This window comes from Sus scrofa, chromosome 7, assembly GCF_054392235.1.
Source record: "Sus scrofa isolate SSC_HxYL_T2T_F1_AM1 chromosome 7, Sscrofa_HxYL_maternal_Yorkshire_Landrace_v2.0, whole genome shotgun sequence".
Classification (NCBI taxonomy): domain Eukaryota; kingdom Metazoa; phylum Chordata; class Mammalia; order Artiodactyla; family Suidae; genus Sus; species Sus scrofa.
The window spans coordinates 50,399,200-50,416,306 of record NC_139389.1 but is presented as its reverse complement, the minus strand read 5'-3'; the positions used below and the strand labels follow the sequence as shown (position 1 = coordinate 50,416,306).

The window sequence follows — 17,107 nt, the reverse complement described above, 5'->3', positions numbered from 1 at the left end:
TGCGCCACGACGGGAACTCCTAGTTGCAAATTTAAATCATGACTCAATAGTCTCTGTTGAGTCAAGAAGAGAATTTTGGAGATATTTTGTAGTAAGTTCATGGAGATGGAAATTCACTACTTCTTCAACGGGAGTGCAAGTGATGGTGTCACAGGTGGAAAAATAACCAAACTTTCAGAGTTTCTGATGAGACCAGTAAAGTTTTACCCTTATGGGAATTTTATTTTATTTTATTTTATTTTTGCTTTTTAGGGCCACACCCACAGCATGTGGAGGTTCCCAGGCCAGGGGATGACTCGGAGCTGCAGCTGCTGGCCTATGCCAGAGCCACAGCAACGCGGGATCTGAGCCACGTTTGCGACCTACACCACAGCTCACGGCAATGCCAGATCCTTACCCCACTGAGTGAGGACGGGGATCAAAGCTGCAACCTCATGGTTCCTTTTCGGATTCGTTTCTGCCTCGCCATAACGAGAACTCCATTGTGGAAATTTTTAAATTTTGGCTTGACCTGTTTTTGTGCCTCAGCCTCGCATGGGACATACCTGTCCAGTCTTAGACTATGAATCCAGCTGCTTATGTTCCATCCAGGACCAGGAGGGGCCAGCGGAAGATGAGAGTCCCCGTGCTCTTTCTCATCTCCTTTTTCACGGTCACTGAGGGCTCAGACAGCTTCCTGGGGGTGAGTTGGCTCATGTCCTATTTTCCTCTCTACCACCTCCCTGCTGTCCTCAGGCACATTTAGCCTCCATCAATCTCTGGGCAACTGAAATGACATAATTTCATAGACCCGGATTCAGAAACACTGGGCTCTTGTCTCAACATTACCGCTATTAGCTGTGTGACCTTGGATGAGTCATTTCATCCCTTGGGGCTTAGATAGCCTGACTGCAAACCCAGAATCATAGACTAAGTCATCTTGGAGATCTCTCTCTCTACTTTTTTTTCTTTTCACTATCACACCTGCAGCATACAGAAGTTCGCAGGCTAGGGGTCGAATCAAAGCTGCAGTTGCTGGCCTACACCACAGTCACAGTAACACTAGATACGAGCCCCATGCTGGTGGCAACGCTGGATACTTAACCCACTGAGTGAGGCCTGGGATCGAACCTGCACTCTCACAGACACTATGTGGGTTTTCCCTGAACCATAATGGAAACTCTGATCTCTTCTCACTCAGCACATCGTCTCCTAGGTCTTCTCTGATGGAGAAAAGGCATAGAGATCAACTCTAGCCATCCTTGACCTCTTCCCTACCCATACTCATTTTTTTTCAATAACCATTTTTTAAAAATTGGGGTATAGTTAATTTATAGTTTATGTTCCCTTCAGGTGTACAGCTAAGTGATTCAGTTATACATACATATGTATGTATATGTATGTTCTTTTTCAGATTTTTTCCGCTATAGGTTATTACCAGACATTGCATATACTTCCCCGTGCTACACAGTAGGTCTTTGTTGTTTATCTGTTTTATATATATTAGTGTGTATATGTTAATCCCAAACTCCTAATTTATCTCCTCCACCCCACCCCTCTGGTAACCGTAAGTGTTTTTTTTATGTCTGTGAGTTCATTTCTGTTTTGTAAATTCATTCGTCTCTTTTTTTTTTTTTTTTTTTTTTTTTAGATTCCTTAGGTGTGTTATCATAGGATATGTGTCTTTCTCTGTCTGACTTACTTAATAAAATAATCTCTAGGTCCCTCCATGTTACTGCCAATGGCGTTATTTCATTCTTTTTATGGCTAAGTAATATTCCATTGGATACATATACCACATCTTCTTTTTCCATTCATCTGTCAACAAACATTTAGGTTTCTTCCATGTCTTAGCTATTATGTAAATAGTGCTGCTATGAACATTGGGGTGCATGTATATTTTCAAATTACAGTGTTCTCCAGAAAGATGCCCAGGAGTGGGGTTATTGGATCATATGGCAACTCTATTTTTAGTTTTTTGGAGGAAACTCCATGCTCTTTTCCATAGTGGCTGCACCAATTTATATTCCCACCAACAGTGTAAGAAGGGCCCTTTTTCTTGACACTATACTTGCTTTCTCATTGTTCTCTTCTGGGGTCATGGTTTTAATGTTTTCTGCCTGCCCAAGAGTCCCAGATTTGTGTCTCCATCTCAGACCTGTCCCCTGTAGTTCACACTCACGTATCTACTATCTACTGATTTCTCCAGTTGGGTGCCCCAGAGGTCCCTCAACTTAATATGTGCGAATTTATTTTTATTTATTTTTTTGTCTTTTGTCTTTTTAGGGCCAAACCCATGGCATATGGAGATTCCCAGGCTAAGGGTCTAATCGGAGCTGTTGCTGCCGGCCTACGCCAGAGCCACAGCAATGCCAGGTCCGAGCCGCATCTGTGACCTACACCATAGCTCACGGCAACGCCAGATCCTTAACCCACTGAGCGAGGCCAGGGATCGAACCCACAACCTCATGGTTCCTAGTCAGATTTATGTCTGCTGTGCCATGACGGGAACTCCAATATGTGCAAATTTAAACTCTCATTTTTTTTTTTTTTCTCACCAAATATGCTCCTCCTTTCGCATGTCAGCAAATGGTATCACCACCTCTCCAGCTGCTTAGGCAAAACACTTATTATGCTTGACTCTTCTCATAATCCATATCTAAGTCACTGGCTCTTTTTTTTTCTGGCTTGTTTGGGGGCCTCACCCATGGTATGTGGAAGTTCCTGGGCCAGGGATCGAACTTGTGCTGCAGAAGGAACTAAGCCATAGCGGTGACAATGCCAGATCCTTAATCCATTGACCCACCAGGGAACACCTTTCTGGCTTTTTCTTTAAAATAGTTCCCTGGATTAAGGATCTGGTACAGCTGCAGCAGTGGCTGAGGTGGTAACTTTGTCTCAGGTTTGATCCCTGGCCCAGGAAGGTCCATGTTCCCCCAGGTGCAGCCAGAAGAATAAAATAAAATAAAATAAAATAAAATAAAATAAAATAAAATAAAATAAAATAAAATAAAATAAAATAATAAAACCAGAATCCAGGCCCTTGTCACCAGCTCCATGGTTCCCATCCTGATCCAACCTTCATTATCTCACGACAATCTTATTTCAATCACTTCTGAAATGCTCTTATTGCTTCTTATGCCCATTTATTCCCAATACAGCTGCAGGACTGAGCCTTCTGAAAAGTGGAGGGGAGTATGCCTTCCCTCTGTTCAGAACTCCCCGGCAGGCTCCATCCACTCAAGTAGAAGCTAAGCCCTGATTCACAGCATGGATGCATCTACAGGACCTGCCTCCCTGGATACTCTCTGACGTCACTTCCTGTCCTTCTCCTCCTCCGCTTAGCTTCGCTGGCCTTCAGGTGCCAGACCTGTTCTTATCCCAGGCAGGGTCTTTGCATGGGCTCCTCTGCCTGGAAAGTTCCTTCTCAGGGATTCTCACTTCCCCACCTCCTTCAGGTTTGTGTTCAAAAGGTGCCTCCGTGATGCTCTCTCTTTCCCCCTCCCCATTATCCCTGGCTTGGATTTTAGATCCATGGTTTCAGTGTAATGGGAAATCCAATAAGGTCGACAAACATGACAAACCTTGCTGTAATTCTTCTTTTTTTTTTTTTCTTTTCAACAGACAGGTGATGGCATCAAAACAAAACAAGAACTCACTGTGAATAAGGAAAAGCTTCCAGGTAGGACTCCCCCCAGGAGTGTGGTCCAGAGAGCAAGGTTCACACCCCAGAGGTGCTTCTGATGGGTTGTTAAGATCTTTGACCTAGAGTTCCTGTCAGGGCTCAGCAGTTAACAAATCCGACTAGGAACCCTGAGGTTGCGGGTTCGATCCCTGGCCTTGCTCACTGGGTTAAGGCTGTGGCATTGCCGTGAGCTATGGTGTAGGTCGCAGACGCAGCTCGGATCCGGTGTTGCTGTGGCTGTGGCGTAGGCTGGCGGCTACAGCTCCGATTAGACCTCTAGCCTGGGAACCGCCATATGCCATGGGTGCAGCCCTAGAAAAGACAAAAAATAAATAAAATAAAAAATAAATAAAATAAATAAATAAATAAATAAAATAAAAGATCTTTGACCTAAACACCTTAAGTCTATAAAAGGATAATAATAGTAATTCCAACTGGCAAAATATTTGTGAGGACTCAACAGTATAATAAAGGCAGAATGTCAGGAGAGGGATGGCCAGGCTGGGTCAGAGAGCTCGGAGCAGCTGGCTTGGCAGAAGAGAGAGGAGAGACGCATCTCAGGCACACGTGGAGGGTCTGAATGCTTTGCTCCGTAGGCTCATTTATAGGTGGACTTAAATACCGAGCAGAGCAGCAGCCTGGACCCCGGGACTGAATTTGATGATTGCCCTGTGGTTCTTGGCTGTGCATTATCTCCCTCAGAGCCTGCGAAGTGAGGTCCTTGATTCCCTCTCTCTCTCTCTAGGCCCAAACCAGGAATATGAGCTGCTGCTTCAGGTGGCCTACCGCAATTCCAAGGAGAAAAGAGACGTGAAGAACTTCCTGAAGCTTCTGGAGGCTTCACCCTTGTGGTTCTCTGGGTCAATGAGGATTCTCAGAGCAAAGGCCACCACGTGTCAGTCAGTCTCTGGGGACCGGGAGTGGAGATGGGGAAGGCGGTGTTTGAGTCAGGGGAGGTTAGGTTAAGCCATGGACTCCGTCATCCCCCCAATATCTGTGGCTTGAAAGAATAAATGCTTTGAAGTCCCCTCTGTGGTACAACAGAGGCATTTCTGGAGCACTGGAACACAGGTTCGATCCTCATCCCGGCACAGTGGGTTAAAGATCCTGCATTGCTGCAGCTTCAGGGTAGGTTTCAACTGAAGATCGGATCTGATCCCTGGCTTGGGATCTCCATGTGCCACAGGGTAGCCAAAAAAGAAATGAAAAAACAAACAAACAAACAAACAAAAACAGAAGAAGAAACGCTTGCGAAAAGCATTTGCCAACAGCGCTAATGACCACAACAGTGGGGTTAGGAGAAGTTAAGTGTTTGATCTAAAGCAAAAGTTCTCAGAGTGTGGCGCCCCACCCATAGTAGCTGCAGCATCAAGAAGCTTAAAAGAGGAGTTCCCGTCCTGGCGAAGCAGAAATGAAGCCGACTAGGAACCATGAGGTTGCAGGTTCGATCCCTGGCCCCACTCAGTGGGCTAAGGATCTGGAATTGCTGTGAGCTGTGGTGTAGGCCAGCAGCTACAGCTCCAATTTGACGCCTAGCCTGGGAACCTCCATATGCCACAGGTGTAGCCCTCAAAAGACAAAAGACCAAAAAAAAAGCTTAAAAGAAATGCATATCCCTGGCTCTATCCCAGACTTACTGAATCATAAACTTTCCCCAGAAGGTTCTAACACATGGTAAAGCTTGAGAACCATTTTACTATACACCATTGTGCATATTTTCATAACAGTATCTGGTGACTTTGCCCCATTTTTTTTTCCTATGAAAAAAGAAAAATTTTTCAGTGGGGGTTTTAGGTCAAATAGAAGGAAATGAGCATACAGGACTAGCTAATGACATTTTTCATTTTTCTTAAAAAAGGGTCTCTCTTGAGGTTCCTGTTGTGGTTCAATGACTTAAGGACCCAACTTTGTCTCAGTGAGGATGCAGGTTTGATCCCTGGCCTCATTCAATGGGTTAATGATCTGGCATTGCCATGAGCTTTGATGTAGTTTGCAGATGAGGCTCAGATCCCACGTTGCTGTGGCTGTGGTGTAGGCCTCAGCGGCAACTCTGATTCAACCTCAAGCCAGGGAACTTCCATATGCTGCAGGTGAGTCTGTAAAAACAAGCAAATAAACAAACAAACAAAAAGATCTCTATGCCTTTGCCATATTGCTAACAGGGCCCATGTCGGGTGATGCTGGGTGGATGGGAGCCTCTGATAAGACAGTGGACAAATATTCTCTAGAACCCTTTAAATAACTCAGGAGTTAATGTCCCTTCTTCTGCTTCTGTCTCCATTCTCTATCTACTGGGCATACATCTTTCGTTCGGATGCTGGCCCCAGCCATTTAATTTTTTTTTTTTTTTTTTTAAGGCTGCCCCTGTGGCATATGGAGGTTCCCAAGTTGAGGGTCTAATCAGAGCTGCCGCTGCCAGTCTTACGCCACAGCAGTTTGGGATCCGAGCCAAGTCTGCAACCTACACCACAGCTCACAGCAACGCTGGATCCTTAACCCACTGAGCAAGGCCAAGGATCGAACCTGCTTCCTCATGGATGCTAGTCGGGTTTGTAACCCACTGAGCCACACCGGGAACTCCTTATTTTTATGTTTGCTGGGTTTCTGATTCCAACCTCCGTATCTCCTAAGCAGGACATTTTTTTTAACCTCAAACACACTTCCATCTTGGTTTCATCCTTCTCGCTTTTGGCGAGAGAGATACTTGCAGCCTTCGGTTCAGGTTCTATGTCAGAGCCAAAGATGAGGACTCAGTCACAGCCAATTTATTGACCAAGCTCTGTTTTTCGCGCAGACTGTGCCAACCAGAACGGGGTCCTGCGCTGTGCCTGTGAAGACGGCTACGTCTGGTTTCCTCCCTCGTGCCTCGACCCCCAGAACTGCCACCTTCAGGGGGCAGGATCGCTCCAGAGCTGTGACTGTCATCTCAACAACCTCACCCACAGTGTCAATTTCTGCGAGAGAACAAGTAAGCGCGGAAGGATACCAAGAGCGGCTTCTAGGCGGGGGCATAGGTGACAGAGGGACCTCTCCGTCTGCGTCCCGGTGTTTCTGTTTGCCTCCCAGTGGAGAGCTGGTGTTTCCAGGGAGAGCAAAGGGCAGAGATCCCTGCTAGGCTTGGCTGGACACGTGACAGCTTCATAAATGCAGAGGATTGAGAAATACAGGTTAATGTTGGAGCGTCAGTTCAACCAAGAGGTACACCAGCTCACCTCTATAATTCTACGGTTCTTTTGAAATTTAGGAAGATTCCCTGAAATTCCAAGTAGGGAGAGAGCTTGTATACATAACATCATTTTTCTTTTTAGGGCCACACCCAGGGCAGATGAAGGTTCCCAGGCTAGGGGTCGAATTGGAGCTTCAGCCGCCAGCCTACACCACAGCCACAGCAACACGGGATCTGAGCCACATCTGTGACCTACACTACAGCTCAGGGCAATGCCAGATCCTTAACCCATTGAGTGAGGCGAGGGATTGAACCCGCATCCTCATGGATACTATTCGGGTTTCTTAACCGCGAAGCCACGATGGGAACTCCCGTCCTGTAAATAACGTTTTTCTTCCCACTTTCTTTTCACCTCTTTGGTCACCTTCAATTTCCAGAAAATAAAAGTTTGGAGCTGTGAAAGCAGGGAGGGTTACCTAGCGATCATATCGAAAGAAATGCGCTAAGACACAGCCACAGCAACGCAGGATCCAAGCCATGACTGCAACCTACCCACACAGCTCACAGAAACACCAGATCCTTAATCCACTGAATGAGGCCAGGGATCGAACTCAAATCCTCATGGATACTAGTTGGGTTCCTTACTGCTGAGCCATGACGGGAACTCTCAACAATTAGTGATTTTTCTTTTCTTTCTTTCTTTTTTTGTTTTTGTTTTGTTTTGTTGTTGTTGTTGTTGTTTTCATTTTTTATTTTTTATTTTCCCACTGTACAGCAAGGGGATCAAGTTATCCTTACATGTATACATTACATTTTTTTCCCCCACCCTTTGTTCTGTTGCAACATGAGTATCTAGACATAGTTCTCAATGCTACTCAGCAGGATCTCCTTGTAAATCTATTCTAAGTTGTGTCTGATAACCCCAAGCTCCCGATCCCTCCCACTCCCTCCCTCTCCCATCAGGCAGCCACAAGTCTGTTTTCCAAGTCCATGATTTTCTTTTGTTTTTGTTTGTTTTTTAGGGCCACACCAGTGGCATACGGAAGTTCCCAGGCTAGGGGTTGAACTGGAGCCATGGCTGCTGGCCTACACCACAGCCCCAGCAATATAGGATCCGAGCCATGTCTGCAACCTAGACTATGGCAACACTGGATCCACTACCCACTGATCGAGGCCAGGGATCAAACCCAAGACCTCGTGGATACTAGTCGGATTCATTTCTGCTGTGCCACATCAGGAACTCCCGGTAGCGACCTTAAAAATATATTTTTTAATAGGGACAATGTTTAACCTTCGTGCCTAGATTGGGATATTTCCTTGCTTAGTGACTGCCTTTTATAATCACATGCGAGGGGCCACTCATTTACCTGCTTATAAGGCCACCTTGATTGCCGGCACATTCCCATGATATTCCAAATCCACAATAGAAACTGTGGTTTTATGTATGCTTTCTGTATTACTTCAGGTGAACATTCATCATAAAAGGAAATCAAAGTTCTGCAATCAAAGAGATGGGCTGAAATAGGAATTCCCACCATAGCGCAGCAGAAACAAATCTGACTACTATCCATGAGGACAGAGGTTCGATCCCTGGCCTCGCTCAGTGGGTTAAGGATCTGGTGTTGCCATGAGCTGTGGTGTAGGTCGCAGATGGGGCTCGGATCTGGCATTGCTGTGGCTGCAGCTGTAGTTCCGATTAGACCCCTAGCCTGGGAACTTCCACATGCCACGGGTGCGGCCCTAAAAATGACGGGGAGAAAAAAAAAAAAAAGGAGATGGGCTGAATTAGACTTTTGTAATTTTATTCTATAATATAATCAAGTGAGTTATCTTTATCTCTGTAAATTTCTTTTTATTTTCTGTAGAGGTTTGGGGCACTTTCAAAATTCAGGAAAGATTTGCAAAAGACCTTTTGGATTCATCTTCGGCTCTATATGCCAAATATACCACTGGAATTGAAATTCAAGTAAGTACCTTTGACTTATTGCATAAGAAATCTTTGGCTAAATATAAGTTCCCAATTCAACATACGTATTTAACACATATTCTTAGTTATTCATTTTCAATGAGTTACTACACGACAGTTGACCATTCTGCACAAGTGATGTACTCTGAACATTTTCTTTCAAGGAGTGTTAAATAATTGACTTCTTTCCCTTTCTTTGGTGTTCAGTTTTGTTCATTTGTTAGCACAATGTGGTACGAAGCTTTCTTGATTGCTTTGTTTTTCCTTTGTCCAAAGTTTTCATGAGCTAAGCTCAGTTGTCAACTTTTTGGATTTTTTTTTCCCTAAAGAAGCCTATTTTGTTAGAGGCTACAAAGAGTTACTGAGGGAAATTTTGGACTTAATGAAGCCACCTAAAACTACCTGTGCCCAGGATGGTGGTTCAGATGTGCTTCTAACAAAGACATGCGCAGACACTTTGCAGGCAGAGTCCATTTAAGTATCTGTTGAAATCAATGGCTTATTTTGCGGAAGGAAAACTTAGATGTGGGGTGAATTTATTTATTTATTTATTTATTTATTTATTTATTTATTTATTGTCTTTTGAGGGCTGCACCTAAGGCATATGGAAGTTCTCGGGCTAGGGGTCAAATTGGACCTTCAGCTGCCAGCCTACACCACAGCTACAGCAACGCAGGATCTGAGCCGTGTCTGCGACCTACACCACAGCTCATGGCAACACCAGATCCTTAACCCACTGAGCAAGGCCAGGTTTTGAACCCGCATCCTCATGGTTACTAGTCAGGTTCATTAACCACTGAGCCAGGATGGGAACTCCTTGGGTGAATTTTTTATATTACCTGGCACCTAATTCACCTTCTAGTCCAAGGAATTGGTTCTACACTCTTTATTAGCAACCTCGAAAACAAATTATACATGTTTGTGCATGCATGCATGTATATCTGCTGCTGTTATTTTAGTTGTATTTCTTTTTTAAAAATTTGTATTTGAATTATAGTTGATTTACAGTGTTGTGTTAATTTCTGCTATATAGCAGTGATTCATATATATATATATGTATTCTTTTTTCATAATCTTTTCCATTATTGTTTATCACAGGATATTGAATATAGCTCCCGTGCTATAGAGCAAAACATTGTTGTTTATCCAGTCTCTATATAATAGTTTGTTAATTGTATTTCTGTAACACGCCACTGCTTCCCACCATAGCTCTTTCCTTTGGTCAGCGCTTCCATTGGCTGGTCTATTGTCTATGTCCATTTTTTGTAAAAATGTCTTTCTTGTGTGGGGACAAAGATCAACATATTGTCCTTTGCTCTCTTTGTAAAGCTTAAGAAATCCTTCAAAGGAATCCCAGGTTTCGAATCAGTTCGAGTTACTCAATTTCGGTAAGTAACACAGTGGCCTTCAAAGGGGCATCCTTGGAATCGTGTACCATTCCTGCAGGATGCCTCTTGCTGTTCCCAAGTAACCTTGATAGAAAATAGGTCACAGAATTGGTCTTTGAGATAGGATTCTTATAAAAACTGGATAAAATCTGTGATGCTTTGGTAAGTCTGAAGAGGGAGTTCCCATTGTGGCTCACCAGTAACAAACCCAACTAGTATCCATGAGGATGTGGGTTTGATCCCTGGCCTCGCTCAGTGAGTTAAGGCTGTGGTGTTGCCGTGAGCTGTGGCACAGGCTCAGATCCCGCATTGCTGTGGCTGTGGTGTAGCTGGCAGCTGCAGCTCCAATCTGACCCCTAGCCTAGGAATTTCCATATGCCTCAGGTGCAGCCCTTAAAAAAAAAAAAAAAAAAAAAAAAGTCTGGAGAGGATAAGTCTATATTCTCATTGAAATGCATTTGGGGACATAAATGTTGAATGGCATTCTCAAAGCTATGTATCAGAGACTAGAATTAGAAACACACAAAACAGGGCTGAGCTTGGAAGGAAGCTTGGTGTGTGTGTGTGTGGGAAGGGGTGAGGGGTGGGAAGGAGGGTTGTAGGTTATGGAAGGATGGGTTTTTTTCCTTCCATGAACGCAGGGGTATGATGTTGTATAACCGAGGGCCAGAAGGGGAGCCTTGGGTAAAATATTATATTGGGGGTTAATATCATGTATGCACCATAGTTCAAAACCCATGAATCACTGTCTACAGCAAACAAAGAGATATTTGGTAAATTATCCTTTTGTTTATGATTCAATTCAAAAATTATTTGGTCAGCTACCCATGTGTGCATTGATTACCAACTATTTACAGTCTGCTCGGTAGAGGAAGTGACTTAGAGGTCAGAGAACGTAACTTCTTACATATTTTTTCACAGCTAGTTTAAAGAACAGCTATCAGAAATTTTCAATAGCATTTGCTATAAATACACTGTCCTGGTCATTATACTTTAAGCCTTCTCATGTATTTATATAAACATTCATGTGTATAATTTTCTTTAAAGTTCCATGCTAGCGAAAGCACTGCTTTTTTTTTCTTAGATCAAGGTCTGTATAATTAATAAACTTCTGTTTTTGACTTTGCTGTCATTGAACTCATAGACAAAATGGAAACTCAGTCACAAGTTTCTATTCAATATTCACATTTTTCTTTTCCTTGGTTTTCTGTTTATATCTCTAATTTCTATTCCATTATATATATCTTACAAACGGTCTCCAAAAATTTGTAGATAAAACAGCAAAAGTAAGCCTAAGTCTAAAAATATAAATATTTAAATTTTACTCTTTACATACATAATGTACAGTAAATCTTAATCTCTGTCTCTGGAGTTCCCATCGTGGTACAGCGGAAATGAGCCATGAGTTCGAACCCCGGCCTTGCTCAGTGGGTTAAGGATCTGGCGTTGCTGTGAGCTGTGGTATAGGTTGCAGATGCGGCTCAGATCTGGCGTTGCTGTGACTATGGCATAGGCTGGCGGCTACAGCACCAATTAGACCCTGAGCCTGGGAACCTCCATGTGCCTCGGGTGCAGCTTAAGGAAAAAAAAAAAAAAAAAAAAAAAGGCAGACCATTTCCATTATCCTCAAAGTTCCCTTGTGCTCCTTTCCAACCAATCTCCTAGCCCATTCCTTCCTACCCTCTCTAACAGAAATAACCATCGGCTTTATTTCTATCACCCTATGTTAGTTTTGCTCATCCTAGAATTTCATGATCGTCTGATACCCAGGGTTTTTTTTGTGTGTGCCTGACTTTGTTTGCTTAGCATAAGGCCTTTGTGACTCATCTCTGTTTTCCTTTTCTTTCTTTTTTTTTTTTTTTCTTTTGCCCATTTCTTGGGCCGTTCCCACAGCATATGGAGGTTCCCAGGCTAGGGGTCGAATTGGAGCTGTAGCTGCCCTGCCAGCCTACGCCAGAGCCACAGCAACGCGGGATCCGAGCCACGTCTGCAACCTACACCACAGCTCACGGCAACGCCGGATCGTTAACCCACTGAGCAAGGGCAGGGATCGAACCTGCAACCTCATGGTTCCTAGTCGGATTCGTTAACCACTGCGCCACGACGGGAACTCCTCATCTTTGTTTTTCTGAGTATCAGTGGTTCCCTCCATTGCATTACCCAGTAATAGTCCATCATGTGAATACACTCCAGTTTGGTTTTCAGTTCCTTGGGGGTTGTTCTTGACTAGTTTCTTTCTCCCACACCTGAAATCTTCGCCATTAGCACGTCCTCTGGCTTCTATCCTTCAATATAACCTGAATCTAACCAGTTGACCTCTCCCCACCTGCACCGCTGCCCAACCAGTTCAAGACACCACCCCCTCTATCTTAACTAGCATTCCTGCTTCCCTGCTTTCTCCCTTCACCCGTTTTCCACAAGGCCACCAGAGGGATGATCTTAAAAAATAAATGGGACCATACCTTTTAATAAAGAGTAAAACTTTTTAGTAAAAAAATGAAATTGAAATTCTCAGGTCCTGTTCCATCAGGCTCTTGGGTTTGTCATAGGAGATGTCATCTCCTATCCATCTCTACCTGCTCATGGAGTTTTAGTCATGTTGTCTGACTTGACGTCTGTCAGACTCACAGCATTTTCTTGCCTGAGGCTCTTCTCAGATGCTGGCAATGCTATAGCAATGTGTTTTGTATCACTGGCTATTTCTTCTCATCTTTGGGTCTGAGCTTCAAAGACCTTCTGCACAGAGAGAAGGCTTTCCTGACCACTTTTTATTTTCTTCTATTTTATTTTTATTTTATGTTATTTTTTGGCCATGCCTGGGCCAAATCCTTTACCTGCTGAGCCACCCAGGGAAGGGAGCCCTGTAGTTCCTGTCCTGGCTCAACAGATTAAGAACCTGACATAGTGTTCGTGAGTGGGTTTGATCCCTGGCCTCATCAGTGGGTTAAGGATCTGGTGTTGCTGCAAGCTGCAGTGTAGATCACAGACGCAGCTTGGATTCAGTGTTGCTGTGGCTGTGGCATAGGCCTCAGCTGCAGCTCTGATTCAACCCATAACCCAGAAACTTCCATATGCCACCAGTGCGGCCGTAAAAAGAGAAAAAAATAAAATTAAAAAAGTGGGCCTCACTTTTACTTGTTATTCTTATCAGTAAGTGTCTGCAGTGACACTTAACAAAATTTGTAACTATTTGTGACTTGTTTCTTATTTGCCTCGCCTTCTCCACTAGCACTTAAGCTCCATGAAGGAAAGACCAAACCTGTTTGATCTATTCCTGTGAACCCAATGCTGTGACCACACAGAGTAAGCCCTGCATGACTGAATGAATGAATCTCATTTTTCTTTCCACGTCATCTCTGTAGAGATGGAAGCATCATTGCTGGGTATGAAGTTATTGGATCCAGCAGCACAACTGAGCTGCTGTCAGGCATTGAACAGGTGGCTGAGAAGGTGAAGGCCAGCCTTCGCGAGCTGTTCCCTCTAGAGGACGACTCTTTCAGAGTGTTTGGAAAAGGTAAATCTGGCTTCCAGTCCTCTGGAGGGAAGCAGGTTAGGGGCATCTGATTAGTTGATGGCATATTGGAGGTGTTCCTGAAGTAGAATTGTTCTAAGACTGACTTTTAGCGGAAAGAAGCAGTTGTTCCCCGGTCCACCGTGATGAAACTCAGTTTCAGCTATTTCAGACCTTGCTAATCAGTAACTGGATCTCCAACTCTTCGCGTAAACATCACACAAGACTGATTTTACTGCAGGCTGTGATGCAAATGCTTCAACTGTAGTTTACTGATCTACATGTTAAAAGAGCCCTGAGGCTGAAAATGTTCCTAAATCATAATCCAAGGGACGGACCAAGGAAAGAAGACATTTTTCCCATTTAAAACAAATTTTTTTTAATTAATTTATTTTTTTGGCTCCCCGGCATATGGAGTTCTTGGGCCAAGGATCAGATCCAAGCCACAGTGTCAACCTATGCCACAGCTGCCACAATGCCAGATCCTTAACCCACTATGCCAGGCCTGGAATCAAACCTGCATCTCAGTGCTCCAGAGACACCTAGGATCCCATTGCACCACAGAAGGAACTCCTTTTCCAGGTCTTTTATGTATACCCAGACACAAACACACACAAACACTCCCACCCCACTTCTCTTCTTCAGATTAAAAAAAGCAATTCTTTTGTTTTTTGGGTTTTTTTTTTTTTTTTTTTTTGGCTTTTTAGGGCCTCACTTGCAGCATATGGAGATTCCCAGGCTAGGGGTCCAATCAGAGCTGTAGCTGCCAGCCTATGCCACAGCTACAGCAGTGCCAGATTTGAGCCCATGTCTGTGACTTACACCACAGCTCATGGCATTGCCAGATCCTTAACCCACTGAGTGAGGCCAGGGATCAAACCCACAACCTATGGTTCCTAGTTGGATTCGCTTCCCCTGTGCCACAATGGGAACTCCTAAAAAAAGTAATTCTTTACATTTAATTTTAAACCTCTCTTACCAAGATCTGTGCCACTTTCAACATATATTCAATAAGTATTTACCACGTGCCTAAAATGTTTAGGCATTTCAGACAGCAGCGAACAAGGATGTGGGTTCAATCTCTGGCCTGACTCACTGTGTTAAGAATCCAGCATTGCCATAAGCTGCAGCATAGGCTGCAGATGCGGCTCAAATCCAGTGTTACTGTGGCTGTGGTATTGGCTGGCAGCTGCAGCTCTGATTCAGCCCCTAGCCCAGGAATTTCCATATGCCACAGGTTCAGCAATTAAAAAAAAAAAAAAAAAAAGACACAGCCATGGGGAAAAGAAACAAAAAATCATAGCCCTTAAGACTTCCTCCTCCCAGTCCCTATCATGTTAAGAATATATTTTTAGGGCTAGCAGCAAGAGGAGCTAAGGACTGGTCACGATCTGAGAATCCTTTAAAGGGGTACAAAGCAGGACATGTGACTCATAGCCAAATGGCAATGACTATCTTTCAATCACATCATGCCTGCTTTGTCCCATGGTGTCTTGAAGATTTTCTGGTTTGCTAGCTTTCCCTTAAAGACTGAAACTATTTCCTGGGAGTGACTACACCCTGTCTTATTTTCACCTAATACTTATTAGTGGTTGGCCCATTAAAAGTGAGATTGCTGGGCGTTCTCCTGTGTTGCAGGAGGTTAAGGATCCAGCATCTAGGAGTTCCCTTTGTGGCTGAGCAGGTTATGAACCTGACTAGTATCCATGAGGACACAAGTTCGATCCCTGGCCTTGCTCAGTGGGTTAAGGATCCGGCATTGCCATGAGTTGCAGAGCAGGTCGCAGACATGGCTCAGAATCCAAGCTGCTGTGGCTGTGGCACAGGCTGGCATCTGCCACTCTCATTTGACCCCTCGCCTGGGAACTTCCATATGCTGCATGTGTGGCCGTAAAAAGCAAAAAAAAAGAAAAAATGATCCAGTGGTTAAGGTCACTTCTGTGGCTTGGATTCTATCCCTGGCCCCAGGAACTTCCATATGCCACAGGTACGGACAAAAAAAAAAAAAAAAAAAAAAAAAAAGAAGAGAGATTGTTGGCATAAATCAGACATCTGGAGAGAGAGGAACCTGCCTCAGGAGGGTAGAACATCAGGAAAGAGGAAAAGGAACTAAAAGGATGAAGCTGAGCATCACAGACAAATTTCTCCTGCTCCTGAATTTTGCCTGGCTTTTGTCTCCATGGCTTCTTTAGCACTGTTTTTTTAATACGACTTTTAAAGCACTGCTGTATAGTTTATAGAGAGGGTCAAGATATTCAGAGACATTTTTCTTCTTTGTTTCCATTCTTTTCCAGCCCAGTGTAACAACATGGTCTTTGGATTTGGGGCTAAGAATGATGAGTATACCCTTCCCTGTAGCCGCGGCTACACCGGGAACATCACGGCCAAATGCCAGCCCTCTGGGTGGCACATCCTCAGGGAGATGTGTGTCCTCTCTGAGCTGGAAGAGCTGAAGAAGGTAAAAAAGCATTTGCACCTTGCAGACTTGCCCTGGTTTTGTGTTTCACAGTGGGTGTCTCCCAGCGAGCACGGCTAGAGGTAGAGGATAAAATATATTCATTTGTCTCTTTGGTCAGAAGTCGAGGATGACATCAGACCCTGGGGACCCCAGACAGTGTGACATGAGTAGTGAGTCTGGGTTGTGGCTGAGAATGGCAGAAAAGGTCAGATTGGATGGTTTGGGGGGGAGGGTGCTGCAGAGGCATGAATCAACGCTGAAGAGTCTAGGAGAGAGGGTAGTACAGCAACTGAGCTGGCTTCAGAAGACCAGAAAACCTGGGAATTAAAGACCCAAGTGAGATGTGAGTCAGAAGCCATAACCTGCATATGAGTAAGGATGTACACACGTCAGAAACCAGGGCAGGGAGTGGGTCAGCCAGAGGTGAACTACATAGGGTGATAGAACTTCCATGGCCCTTCAGGGTCATTTGCTTGACTAGCTTCCTTCTGTAGATCAGAAAAGACTAAGGGGCTAATGGTCCCTCTGCTAGCAATAGCACTGAACTAGAAACATGGTCAAATGATGTTCTCTTAGGAAGGTTCAAAGTTAAGACACAGTAGATAGATAGGAGCCCGAGGAACTCATGAAAAAGAGGCTCTCTAAGACCAGCACATAGACGGTATCCTGCAAATAGATCTTCATAGCCAGCAGAACATCAGCCAGAGACTCTGCCACTGAAGCAGAGGACCCCAGAATGGGATTTACCACCAAGGGACGGTGGAAGGTTTACAGCTCTCCTTCTGGACCTCAGTTTTCTCATCTGTAAACTGGGGAGGGAGAAGGGAGCAGATGGCTTCTGGAGTTTATCTTTCCTCTTGCCTTCTTTGCTTTGCTCTGGACAGGGACCATAGCTGGGACTTGGCCACTTCTGGGTGTGAGGGCAGGTAGATCCCAGGTGCTCTAGGCAGAGAA

General features: G+C 44.3%; 1 protein-coding gene across 14 annotated transcripts in view; it reads left to right on the top strand.

The window, feature by feature from the left end:
• The window catches only part of ADGRF1 (adhesion G protein-coupled receptor F1), a 47,563-nt gene that overhangs the window by 15,934 nt on the left and 14,522 nt on the right, over positions 1 to 17,107 (top strand). For 5 of the 14 annotated variants that reach the window (XM_084966460.1, XM_021098134.2, XM_084966459.1 and 2 more), the window contains 8 exons: positions 592 to 682; positions 3,604 to 3,661; positions 4,410 to 4,559; positions 6,459 to 6,632; positions 8,696 to 8,796; positions 10,126 to 10,184; positions 13,547 to 13,698; positions 15,990 to 16,153. In XM_084966460.1, the coding sequence (XP_084822586.1) occupies positions 614 to 682; positions 3,604 to 3,661; positions 4,410 to 4,559; positions 6,459 to 6,632; positions 8,696 to 8,796; positions 10,126 to 10,184; positions 13,547 to 13,698; positions 15,990 to 16,153 (927 nt within the window). In that variant the 5' untranslated portion in view covers positions 592 to 613. Of the gene's footprint in view, positions 1 to 528; positions 683 to 3,603; positions 3,662 to 4,409; positions 5,755 to 6,458; positions 6,633 to 8,695; positions 8,797 to 10,125; positions 10,185 to 13,546; positions 13,699 to 15,989; positions 16,154 to 17,107 lie in introns of those variants that run through there. The other 9 variants (XM_084966457.1, XM_021098133.2, XM_021098132.2 and 6 more) reach the window with 4 other exon arrangements.